Genomic DNA, 12957 nt, shown 5'->3' on the forward strand with positions numbered 1-12957 from the left:
TCCCTACCTTACAGCCTTTCGTGCAGGACCGGATTGAGTACTCTTCTGCCTGTAAGTATTTATGCAGCACGAGGTCGAACTCGTCATATTTTTCCTGAGCATGTCGGTCGAGCCGCTGGTACGCCTCGATACAGTTGCTACACACCTCCCAGGCCCCGGAGCCCGGGCTAGCCACCACGGCCAGCAGGTCCCCCAGCAGGTTGTCCAGGCTGCAGTCCAGGCTGTCGGGGCGGTCCATGCCCAGCAGCAAGTCCCAGACCGTGTAGGTGTCGCAAAAGGAAAGAGTGAAGTTCCGAAAGTGGCCTTTGAGCAAGTTTTTTTTGGCGGTGGGGAACTCGGCCGGGGCACGGGAAGGGGAGTCGGGGGGCCGCAGAGGGGGCGCTGGGGTAGTCGGTTCGAAAAGTCTCTGCAAAGATTGCAGTTTGGTGCAAGCTGCGTCCAGCCCCGTGGGTTCTGGGACGCCGCCGCAGTCCGGCCCGGGACCGGCGGCGGCGGCGGCTTTGGTCAGGTTGCTGTATCGCGGGCCGCAGGTGCCCGGGGGCGCGCTGGGCTGGCCGGGAGGCGGCGGCGGCGGCAGGGGCAGCACCGCGCGAGGAGGCACCGGCTGCCGCTCCCGGCCGGCCCCCCAGGGCGGCCGCATGGTGCTGCTCAGCTCCCTGGCTCGGGGCCGGGCCCCCGCGCACAGCCACAGATGGTCAGCGAGCAGCACGGTGAAGAAGAGCAGGGACGCCAGGGACAGTCGCCATCGCTGCGCCCGCTCGGAGTCGGCGCAAGGTTTGTCGCTCGGCCTGGGAGCCCAGCAGCAGCAGCAGCAGCAGATAGTCAGCGCGGCGGCGTCTTTTCCGGGCCACATCCAAGCGCCCCTGAACATATTTCAGGGGGGTCCGGGCTGGAGGGAGCAGGCGGGCGCGAGGCCGGACGGCCGTCTCGGGCGGGCGGCTGCGCGCCGCTTCGCGCTCCTCGGCGCCGTCCAGGCTCTACCTCGGGGGCTGCATGGCGAGTCAGGCCGGCCGGCCCGGGGCCCCGCTCAGGCCGGAGTGGCGGGGCGCTCTCGCACCGTCCTCGCGCCCGTCCCGCGCTCCCTTGCTCGCCGCCCGGGCGCGGCCGCCCGGCCCGCTAGGCACTGCCCAGCGTCCCGGCGGGGGGCGGTGCGGGGCACTGGGGCGGTGGCGGCTGAGGCGGCAGCGCCGCGCTCCTCATAGTGTCGGGCCCCTCAGCTGCCCCGAGCCCAGCGCCACTCCACTCCGCGCCGGCGGCCGCCCGGCTAGCACTCCGCTCCGGCCGTCTCGGCTCGGCGCAGCTCTGCGCCCCTCAGCGCCGCCGTGCGGGCCCGGTCGCCGCGCTCCGTTCAGCTCGCTCGCCCCGCGCCGCTCCGCTCCCGCCCGCCAGTCCGCCCGCCCGCCCGCCGGCCGCCCGCTCCGCACCGCTCCCTGCCTCGCTTGCGCCCTCCTAGGCCCGCCGGCCGGCCCGCTGCCCAGCCCTTCGGGCTTCGCTCGCGCTCTGGCTGTTCGCCGGGGCCGGTCCGGGGCCAGCTCCGCTCCGGCTCAGCGCCCGTCGTTTCCGGAGTTCCGGCTCGGGCGGGCCACCTAGGTCTCCGCGGCGCCACAGGCGCCGGACGCCGACGCGGGGCTTTACTTAGTGAGCCTCTAGCTTCCGCCTCGCGTTCGGACCGCTGTGGCGGCAGCCGAGCGGCACGGCCCCGTGGCTCCCGCTGGCCATGCCCCCTCAGTCTGTCGCCATCTTCCGCTGTGCGGAGAACACCTTGAGAGCCCGTGTGCGAGTGTGTTTGGGGGGGAGTGGGGCGGAGAAAGAGCCACGAAGAGGAGGAGGGAGCGGGACTGGGGCCCCGACTGCGCCTGCGCCTCAGGACTTACGCCCCCCCCCCCGCCCCCCCGCCAGCCGGCTGCAGCCTGTGCTGTTTGGGGATGTTTCCAGTCCACCCCCAACTCCATTCACTTCAGCGCCTCCGTTCATACGCCCGCTCTCCGCGTGCACACGCCGCACGCTGAGTCCCAGGCCCCGGCGCTCCCCCTCCCTCGCAGACCCGGGCGCCCGCCTTCGTCCCCGTAGCGGCCGCTCACTCCCCACCCGAGGGCTAGGGGACTTTTGAGGGTGATTGTTAGAGGCAGAAAGCAGGAGGCACCTTCATAGCGTCTCTTTGCCACCCTGGGTCGCCGCCCCCGTTCCCGTGACTAGGCGACGCTGGAGCCGGCTGCGGATCGGACCAGTCCCTTGTCCCTAACTCCGCTGTCGCCCTCACTGTCCTGCCTGAGGCCAGGGCGGCCTCTGGTGCTGAAGGACAGCTCCCGGCTAAGCTACCTCAGAGGACAGAGCTTGGAGAGCGTCCTGGAGGGGCAAGACAGTGGGGAGTAGCGATGGGGTGTCGTTTCTGCCCTTAGTAAGATTTCCAGCAACCTCTCCCTGTCCTAGCTTCCTGGCTCCCCCTACAGACTGCTGAGAATAGCTGAGCGAGAGTTAGGGAAGCTACGCCGCCAGGATGGAACCATGTGCTTGGGGCCCTCACAGTCACATGGCACTAGGAACTCAGACGTACAAACGTCCTGCCGCGCCACTAACCTTGTTTGGATTCCACCAGATCTCAGACTGAGCTGGTTGTTTGCTTCCTTTTCTCATTGCCTCATACCCCAGTAACTCCCACCTCCAGTTTTTGATCAACCACTACCAGCAAGGATTTGTTAGTATTAAGAATACCAACAATAAAGAAAATAGCCTTTATTGAGTGTATACTAGGTGCTAGCACTTTATATTCATTATTTCATTTGATATTCACAACAGTCTAAGTACATAGGCATTGGTCTTATCTTCATTTATATACGAGGAACCTGAGATTTAGAGTGGTTAGGTTGTCTAAAGTCACACAGCTAGTAACCAATGAAGCCAAGAGAGAAACCTCTAGAGCCTTCAACACTCCAGTTAAGTCCTGGAAAGATAAATGGGTGGAAGATAGTCTTACATTCAAGGAAATTGTAGTCTTCATGAGGAAAATATAGATAAGACACATATTTTGGTTATTGGGAGGACTCGTGGACTGGAAACTTGGGTTCAGGTAATATTTCTACCACTGAACATGCTTTGTGCCCTTAAGAGAGTCCTCTTTCTCTCTCTGAGTTTTGGTTTTCACATGAGTAACATGAGGGGATGCCCAGGGCTGAATGAGATGGTTGGGCATCATTAGCATTACTCAGAGGTGGGCTTGGATGGATGCATGAAAGGTTTCTGGAGGAGGGAAAATTTGAGACAGTTCTTAAAGAAGTAGCAGAATTTGAGTGGATGGGAGGGAAAGGCATATAAAATAAGAGGATGCGGGTGAAAAGTCTCAGGGATGAGGAGGAGCTTTGTATGATTGTAAAGCCGCAAGTGTGACAATTTGGCTGTATTAGTGGTGAGAATTTGTGGGTAAGAGAGTAAAGGAATATGAGACAAGGGACAAAACTGTCAGGTGTTTGGGAGGCTTATTCATTATACTTCAAGCATTATGCTGCAGACTAGGTAGAAGCCTGAGGTGGATCAAACATGGCTCTGCCCTCGAGATGCTCACAGTTGAATTAGGGAGGCAGAATTTTACAGAAAGAATTGCAACCCAGTATAATAAGGATAATATACGAGAGAGAGAGAGGGCTCCTTCCTTAGAGGGAGGGACTGATCAACTCTGCCAGCATCCGTCAGAGATGATTTTCCACACAGCCAACTGAGTTGGGGAGCATTCATTCATTTATTGGGCTTCCCTAGTGGTTCATATGGTAAAGAATCCACCTGCAATGCAGGAAACCTGGGTTCGATCCCTAGGTTGGGAAGATCCCCTGGAGGAGGGCATGGCAACTCACTCCAGTATTCTTGCCTGGAGAATCCCCATGGACAGAGGAGCCTGGTGGGCTACAGTCCATGGGATCACTGAGTAAATGAATTTATTTACTCAGCAAACAACTACTGAGGATCTGTTATATTCCAGACACTGTACTAGGCATCAGAGACACAGACAGCAGTAAAATACGTGTCTTGGGCTGAGGGAGTTTCGTCCAAGTCTTAAGAAATGAGTAAGAGTTGGCTAGACATATAGGAGAGAAGGATATAAAGAATGTCCCAGGCAGAGGGAATGTCATGTGTAAAGGCCTAGGAGCAAAGCCAAGAATGGCGTGCTCAGAAACCTGCAAAGTAGTTCATTGTGACTAGGTGTGAAATGGGAGCAATGCCAAAAATGAGGCTGAAGATTTGGCAGGAGCCAAATCATGAAGGGCCCTGGGTGCCATGCTAAGTAGTTTGGACTTTATCCCAAGGGTACTAAGCTCCATGGGAGAGGTTGAAAGGTTTTCAGCAGGAGGTGACACAATCAGGTTTTCATTTTTAGAAGATTGATTTGGCTGTAGGATGGAGACTAGGTTGGGTGGGGCAGGGGGTGGGTCGGGAGGACTCAAGGCAAGGAAACCGATTATGAGACTGGTTAGTAGTCCAGGTAAGAGGTATTGAGGCTGAACAAGGCCAGCAGCAGCAGGAGTAGAGATAAGAAATGCACCGGGGAGGGAAACGACAGGCGTAGAATTGAATGAAGCTAGGACTGGCCTTGGAGAAGGCAATGGCACCCCATTCCAGTACTTTTGCCTGGAAAATCCCATGGACGGAGGAGCCTGGTGGGCTACAGTCCATGGGGTCGCTAAGAGTCGGACACGACTGAGCGACTTCACTTTCACTTTTTACTTTTCACTTTCATGCATTGGAGAAGGAAATGGCAACCCACTCCAGTGTTCTTGCCTGGAGAATCCCAGGGACGGGGAAGCCTGGTGGGCTGCCGTCTCTGGGGTCGCACAGAGTCGGACACGACTGAAGCGACTTAGCAGCAGCAGCAGCAGCAGCAGCAGGACTGGCCTGGATGTAAGGAATCAAGTAGAGACAGGGCTTGAAGAAGGAGGATGAAACCAAAGGGTCTGAATTAGTGACATGGGCACAATTGCCCCTGCCCACCTAGGAACTATCTTTCCAGAGCCATTCTTTGTTTAGTCCTTGGAGGGTTCAGTGTTCTGTTTAAAAAAGAAGGCTAATGGCTTACAGATACCCAGTTCACAGATGATTGGCAGGACCACAATGATTGACATTCTTGAGTGCCAATGAAACAGCAACTTGCCAGGCCTAGGCTATCAGCTCTGAGCACCTCTGGAGCTTTCTGTGAGAAGTCACTCAGGCAAGACTCCCTCCCTTCTGTCCAGCAGAGACAGGTTGAAAATTGTCTCACAAAGATCCATCTATCACAGGAACGCAATGTAGCAATAACTTATCTACACAGTACCCAGTGCACACAAAGGAGAAGTGGTAGCACATCAGTGGTCAGAGGGAGCTCTGCTCTAGATGACACAAGAAATTGGGATGGGGAAGGGAAGGCATTGGCCTCTAATCAGGCCCCTGGAACAGAACAGCCTTGTGGGTGGGGTGAGGGGCTGGGGGGTGGCTGCTGCTCCCCAGAGCTGGTGGGCCCTGGCCAGCCTTCTTCCCAGCCCCTTCTCTACACCTGCTCCCAGGTCAGCAGAGGCTTAAGCCGGAGGATAAAGGTGGATCACTTCTGAGGGGAGCCCAAGAAGAGTGATAGAGTGCCTTCAAACTGGGCAGAGGAGAAGACAAGTTGGAGTAGAAGGAGGAGGGAAAGGGTTTTTCCACAGTGAAATTCTGAAAATTAGGCAGAAATAGAAGCGGGATCCATTTAAAGAGACTAATGTGGTGACACAGGGAAATTTTTGTTAAGCTCAGATCTTAAAAGGGCACAGGCAAAAGATGAAAACCAGAGCCCATAATTAAGGGTGAATCGAAGAACGCATAGGAAGACTGCCAGGATGGCTAAAGCACAACTTGAGCTAAAGCTTGTCAGGTTTTGCCTGATCCCACTTTCTGTCCCCCTTCCTCCCTCCACAGTTGGACAAATTTCCCTCCCACCTGCAGGCTATACCTGTCCTAAGACAGGAAGAGTTGAAGTTACTCCACTCTGTGCACTGGAACTCAGGAACAAGTAGTCCCTTTGCCACAGGTCTGAGTCTGATCTCAAGTTTTCACTGAAGTTATTGTTCAGTTCTGATCCCTGGCCTTCTGTCTCATGTTCTATGTCTGAGTCCCCCAACCTGATCACCAGTCTCATGTTAAGGCCTAGGCCAGTCATGCTTTTAGTTCACCCTCTAGGGAGAGAGTCCTGACCCCAAGCCCTAACACAGTGGCTGATGTCTTACTGATGGATTCCTTTGATCCTGTTGCCCACTTGTATTTATAAATATCTAAATGCCTCTAGTCATGTTTACCTTCCATTTGGATCCCCAATTTTCCTATACTATAACCCTAAGTCAGTTAGGTGTGCTTTAGGCTAGAAATTGATAACTCTACAACAGTAGCTTAAATAGATAGGTTTCTTTGTCTTATGCAACAAAATTTCCCTGAGTACATGGCCCAGGGATGGAAGGGAAGTTCAGAAATGCCATCCAGACCCTGGCTTATTATCTCCACCATCCTTAGGGTCAGCTTTCATCTACTTGCTTTTTGTCTCATAGTGACAAGACAACTGCTGTCGCTCTGGACCTCCTGTTTATAGTATAGACAGAAAGAAGGGGCAAGATGGCTAAGGACAATCGAGCTTCTAGAGAGGTTTTACTTTTTTATTCAGAATGGAGCACTCTACCCAGTGATATCTACCTACATCTCTTTGACTAGAACTGTGTCACATGGACACTCCTAGCTACAGAGGAAGCTGGGAAATCCAATACTTTCAGCTGGGCACATTGCTGCTCCAAGCAAAGTCGGGATACTGTAAATGATCAAGAAAGAGAAATCCATACTGAGTAGGCAACTGGAAGCATCTGCCATGAACCCCAACTACCAACTGCTTGCCTGGACCACTTTTCCTTTTTTAGTAAATTCTGCAGATATTGGGCTTTGACTGTTGGACTTAAATTCCTCACAGCAACTACAGCTGGTTTGTTCTTCTAGCATAGGATAGAAGAGACCTGCCTGGTTTAACAACAGCACGTGTGAAAAAGACCTTGATTTGATTGTAAAGTCAGTGCGAGCCAACAGAGTGATGATGCTGCCAAAAGAGGTAATTAGATTTTAGGCTGCATTAATAGAAATATAGAACCAGAACAAGGGAAAAGATGGTTCTGCCCTTCTCTACACTTGTCACATCCCACCCAGAGCACTGTGCTCCATCCTGGACATCCCCTTTAAATAAGGATACATGACAAAGCACAGAGCGTCCAAAGGTGAGTCACTAGCCTGGTGCACCAACAGCCACATTATATGGGGAACATTTGAAGGACCTGGGGTTATTTGGTCTAGAGGTAAATAGACCCAGGGGGAAGGCTCAGAAGTAATTTTTAAAGTTAGGGTTCAGAGCCAGGGATGTTATAGCAAGCAGGGTAGTATCAAGAGATTAAGTGGGAGAGAGAATCAATAACAATAAAAACAAACATTTATATAGTACTTGTTTTATGTCCTAGGTACCAGTCTAAGCATTTACATATATTAAGCCACTTAATCCTCTATGACAACAATTCTGTGAGATAGGAACTCTTATTGTCTCCATTTTCCAGACAATGACAGACACCTTAAGTCATTTGCCTAAGATTACCCAGTTAGAAAGTGGCTGAGGTAGAATTTGAACATAAGAATTCATGCTCACCTTACCTCCTCTTTGAAAAGGGTTGGTAATTCTGGGTAATTTCTGAGATATGAATACCAGAGACCATTTGCAGCTTGCTTTATTGTTCAGCTGTGGTGAGTAAGTTGGCACAGATGGGGCAGAGAGATATAGGGTGCCATTTTAAGACCTCCATCTCAGGGGATTCCTCTGAGATACTTTGATAGCTTCTCAGTCCAAACCAAGAGAAGTAAATGTCCATATCTTAGCCCATCTTGGGCTTTCTCTCTTGCTTCCAATTTCTAGTGTGAGGAATCCAACCTCAACTCTAGGAAATTGACAGAGTGACCTCACCGTAGATTCTTCCACTGTAGCCCACAATGGTAGAGATGGTCAGCCACCTCTACCCTGGGGACTGCAGCTCCTGCAGCTGCCACCAACCCAGGCCAAGAGACCTGATTTTCTGGCCACCAGGCCCAGAGTCTGATAACTCCTCATAGACACTAGGAGTAAATCCACCCTGATCCACATTTCCTGATGTCATCACTTCACTCCCAAAGTGTAAACCTCACCTCTACCCTCCCATTGAATTTCACTTTACTATCAGAGTAGTGATAGTATTACTATCCAATCCATTCTTCCAGTTTTTCTTCACTTTCCTGAGTCTTCCACTAGAGCCTTCTTGACCAGCTGCTCTCTAATCAGCATTCTCAACCTCTTTTACCTAACAGAAACCTAGTTCTACCCAGAAGGCTCTGTTTCCCCTGCTGCTTTCTTATGTGAAGGCTGCTTGGTGTCTTGTCCAGTACCTTAGGGTCAGGAGGTGGGATAGATACCTTCCTTGTTCCCCACTACTACTTCCAGCCCATTAGCTTTCCTCCCTCTTGCAAAAACTATAGCTCTTTTGAGACTCACATCATGTTGATATTTCACTCACTCCTTTTCATTGGTGTCATGTACATATCCTCCATAGTGGGTTGAAGTCCTAATCCCCATTTACCTGTGAGGGTGATCTTATTTGGAAATAGAGCCTTTATAAATGTAATCAAGTTAAGAGAAAGTCATGCTGGGTTAGGGTGGGTCCCTGATTGGCGTCCTTGTTAGACAAGGGAAATTTGAACACAGTGACAGGCACAGAGGGAAGATGGGAATGTGATAACAGAGTCAGATATTGAAGTGATATCTACAGGTCAAGTCAAAGGATGCCAGGGATTGTTGACCATCACCAGAAACTAGGAGAAATGCATGGGGTAGATAATCCCTGAGGGGTGCTAGAAGGAATTGACCCTTCCAACACCTTGATTTAGGACTTCTGGCCTCCAGAACTGTGAGAGAATAAATTTCTGTTGTTTTAGGCAAACCATTTTGTGGTAATTTGTTGGAGTAGCCCTAGGAAATGAATATATCCTCTTTCTCAGTGAAGACTTTGGTTTTTGTCTCACTGGCTTTCTCTCCACTGCAAATCTTGCCATCATCCTAAGGAACTTCACTGTCCTTGTTGATGATTCAGCCATCACTTGGACCTCCTGCTTCCTAAACATCCTCATCTCTTCCACTCCCCCTGAGCCACCTACCTCTATTGTCACAAATTGGGTTTACTCTACTATAAATCAGCAATCTCAATCGAGCGATCAATACTATTTCATAATCTTACTAGGTACTCAGTTGTTTTAATACCTCTAACACTCCAGATGGAGAAGGCAATGGCACCCCACTCCAGTACTTTTGCCTAGAAAATCCCATGGACAGAGGAGCCTGGTAGGCTGCAGTCCATGGGGTCGCTAGAGTCAGACACGACTGAGCGACTCCACTTTCACTTTTCACTTTCATGCATTGGAGAAGGAAATGGCAACCCACTCCAGTGTTCTTGCCTGGAGAATCCCAGGGATGGGGGAGCCTGGTGGGCTGCCATCTATGGGGTCGCACAGAGTCGGACACGACTGAAGCAACTTAGCAACACTCCAGAATGACTATTTCAAATCTTCTCCACTCTTTTCTTAAACCTCCAATCCTTGTGTCTACTCTCTCTCTACCATAGCAGACTATGAGAGATAATATCATTTACTTTATCAAAAGATTGCTCACTAGGTAGAGCCTCCACTTCCCACATTACCCAATCAACATCTCTGTAGGACTTTTCCTCCTGTAACAGTGGAGGATATGTCTGTTCTTCTCAGAAGCCCATTCCTTCCACTGGTATTTGTAGCCTTTTCCTGCCTTCCTTTTCACACTATCAACAGTCTCTTTTCTCGTCTATTGTTTCAACCTCTTTCTCTCAGATGGACCTTTCTCAGTAGCAGGTAAATTTTTCCCATCTTAAAAATAATGTCCCCTCAACTCCACACTCTTCTGAAGTTATCAGTCATTATTTTCCCCTGACAAAATAAACCTAAAAGAGTTGTCTACATTAACTTTTGGCCTACTCCAAATATGCTTCCTCCCCATCACCTTGAAAGTGGTTTCATTCAGGTCACCAATGATCTTCATGCCATTAAATTCAAAGAGTTCTTTCAATTATTATCTTCCTTAACATCTCTGTGGCATTTGACATTACTGATTGCTTCCTCTTTGCTAAGGTACTTTCTCCCATTAGCCTCTTTTCGTTGTTTTTCTCCTACCTCTCTGAGAATGCCTCATTGGTTTCTTTTGGGAGCTCATTGTCCTCTAACTGGCTTTTAAATGTTGGAGTTCCTCAACTCTGCATTATCTTCTCCCCTTATACTCTTTCTCTAGGAAATCTCATCCATGATTATGGTATGTATCCCATTTTTATATCTCTACTGAGATGACTAAAATGCAACTCAAGTTCAACACATCCAAAACCAAACCTAGGATCTCTTCCTTGAGATCTTTCCTAGTCCATATTTGGGAAGACCAACATTATTTTACATTGAGGATTGCTTTAGGGGGTGGTTAGAAATCCTTTAACCTCCAGGGCTCTCTCAGTTATATCATTCACTGACAACCTTGCTTCCAATTTTCATCTTTCCTGCTTAAATTTAAAGCTATTTCCTCATGTTCCTCCTAGTAAGGTTAGTAGTACACTGCCCTAGCTATTTCCAAAGAGTTCTTAATAAAGGTTATTGTCGTGGGCTGGATATATGTCCCCACATTTCACAGTACAGAGAATTGAGGTGCCATCTGTTTTACTGTATGTAGGCTACTTTTGGTATTCGGATATTAAGGGTCTTGTAAGATTGAACTGTTGTAAAACCATGGGGGTCAAATCCATGCCTCTCAGTGTAGGGGACTGGTTCTCACCTGAACTGTGGACTAATAAATGGTATCTATCATAATCCTGAGGATCACCTGAGAAAGAAATGTATTTGTCAGAGAGGGAACCAGGACTGAGGGGGAGGCCTCTAGAAAGTCTGGGAATCAGGTTTCTGTGGTATTGGCTGGGAGGGAATTTAGCCCTCAAATGCTTCCTCACTGAAATTGGAGGTGAGTGGTCTACCCTGTGAACATGGGCCAGGGCAGAGAGGGAAGGAGCCTGGCCTCTGATCCTTTGGAGCTTGAATGTGGTACAGACAGTGTGAGTCCCAGAGAAGAGTTGGCCATGGTTAGCTCAGAGGTGTTGCTGTGGAAGCTGGGCTGTTTGGGTTTCTGTCATTGCCCTGCGCTTCCCCCTGAATACCTTAGGAAGCTCTTCATGAAAATGCTTCCCGTTGCCTCTGCTGTGCCCAGGAAAACACAAAGATTGGTTTTGTAGCCCTCTTAGGCCAGAGTGTTAAAAAGAGAGGGTCGTATACTTGAAGCTGGGTATATGGCAGCAGGTTCAATGAGAAAGAAGCAGAACCCTACCATGGGACCCACTGTGGAGGTCCTGGGAGTGAGAGCTTCCCTCCTGCTTACCCCCCTCCCCAAGGTCATCATTGCTCTAGTCTGAGAGACTCCATGTTCTGTTTTGCCAAAGGAGTGACAGTGGTAAGATCAGAGTGAGGCCTAGGGCCCTAAAGGTAAGGGAGATTTAATAGACCAGAGTTAGGAGGCAACCACAGCCTCTTTCCCATGCTCTTTTCAGTGCATAATGAGGGAACTGGTTTCTTTATTCACCGGGTACTTTCTCATGGGTTAACAAGGGACTTATCTATAGAGACAAGTAGATTTTCCAGTTGGCATTGGGCAGATGGGGCTCATTCAGCACTGCTCTTCAGATCTTCTCTGGAACCAGTCCCCTAGGCTGGGCAAGGCCTTGGTCAAAAGGCTCCCAGTCTGGGATCCAGTACTGATTGCCAGAAAGTCTCCTTCTGCAGTTTCTTGTGTTGTCAAGCCTAGTAAAGGTGGTGAAATGTAGGCCTCCATCCTCCACAATTCGATACCAAGTCACTGCCTGTTTCATCTTCTGACACCAGCAGAGATGAATACAGACGGGAACTGAGTGGAGATTGTAATGCAACAGAGCTGGGCGGAGCCCTAGAGTCCAAATTACCTTGAATGCTGCTCAATCTATGATCTGGGACCTTGAAGGAAGGAAGGCCTGGTTTCCTAGACTTGAGCTTTTCCCTCAGTCCCTCCCACAACCTGCTCCTGCTCTGATTCTGACTGGGGTCCACATCCTGGCATATGCTGTGCTTTGGCTCTGTAGCTGTCCTGTCCCCTGGAGGGTCTGTAATTCTCCTCCTTAGTTTTGGGGTATGGCATGGTAATTTAAGCCTTCCTGGGTGGCACTAGTGGTAAAGAACCCACCTGCAAATGCAGGAGACTTAAGCCACGTGGGTTCAATCCCTGGGTTGGGAAGATCCCCTGGAGGAAGGAATGGCAACCCACTCCAGTATCTTGCCTGGAGAATTCCATGGACAGAGGAGCCTGGTGGGCTACAGTCCATAGTGTCACAAAGGGCTGGACATGACTAAAGCGACTTAGCACTCATGCATGCACAGTGATTTAAAAGTTGCCTCTTTCAGCTGACCTTGTGAGCTCTAGTCTATGGCTCCCACCCTCTTTGGGAAGCAGCACATTGTAGTAAAACCAGTACAGACTTTGGAGTTAGGCAGGCTTGGCCTGGTTTTGCCTCCCAGCCCAGCACAAGCCATCAGAGCCTATCAGTTTCCTTATCAGCAAAATGGGGAAAAAATAGCTACTTCATAAGGCTTTTGTGCAGACAAAATGTCATGATGGCTCTGAAGAGTCTGCTATATGGCCCTCAGTATATATTAGTCCACCTTTAACTGTTCCTTGAAGCACAGGTGCATGCATGCTCAGTCATGTCCGACCTTTTGTGGCACCATGGACTGTAGCCCGCCAGGCTCCTCTGTCCATGGGATTTTCCAGTCAAGAATACTGGAGTGGGTTGCCATTCTCTTCCCCAGGGGCTGGTCCCGACCCAGGGA

General features: G+C 50.5%; 1 protein-coding gene across 1 annotated transcript in view; it reads right to left on the minus strand.

The window, feature by feature from the left end:
• NALF2 (NALCN channel auxiliary factor 2) overlaps positions 1-1872 on the minus strand; it is a 29658-nt gene extending 27786 nt beyond the window's left edge. Inside the window, exon 1 of the mRNA XM_061409838.1 lies at positions 8-1872. Coding sequence (XP_061265822.1) covers positions 8-871 — 864 coding nt within the window. The 5' untranslated portion in view covers positions 872-1872. The remainder of the gene's footprint in view (positions 1-7) is intronic.
• Positions 1873-12957: the final 11085 nt, after the last annotated feature.

The sequence above is a fragment of the Bos javanicus genome, chromosome X, assembly GCF_032452875.1.
Source record: "Bos javanicus breed banteng chromosome X, ARS-OSU_banteng_1.0, whole genome shotgun sequence".
Classification (NCBI taxonomy): Eukaryota; Metazoa; Chordata; class Mammalia; order Artiodactyla; family Bovidae; genus Bos; species Bos javanicus.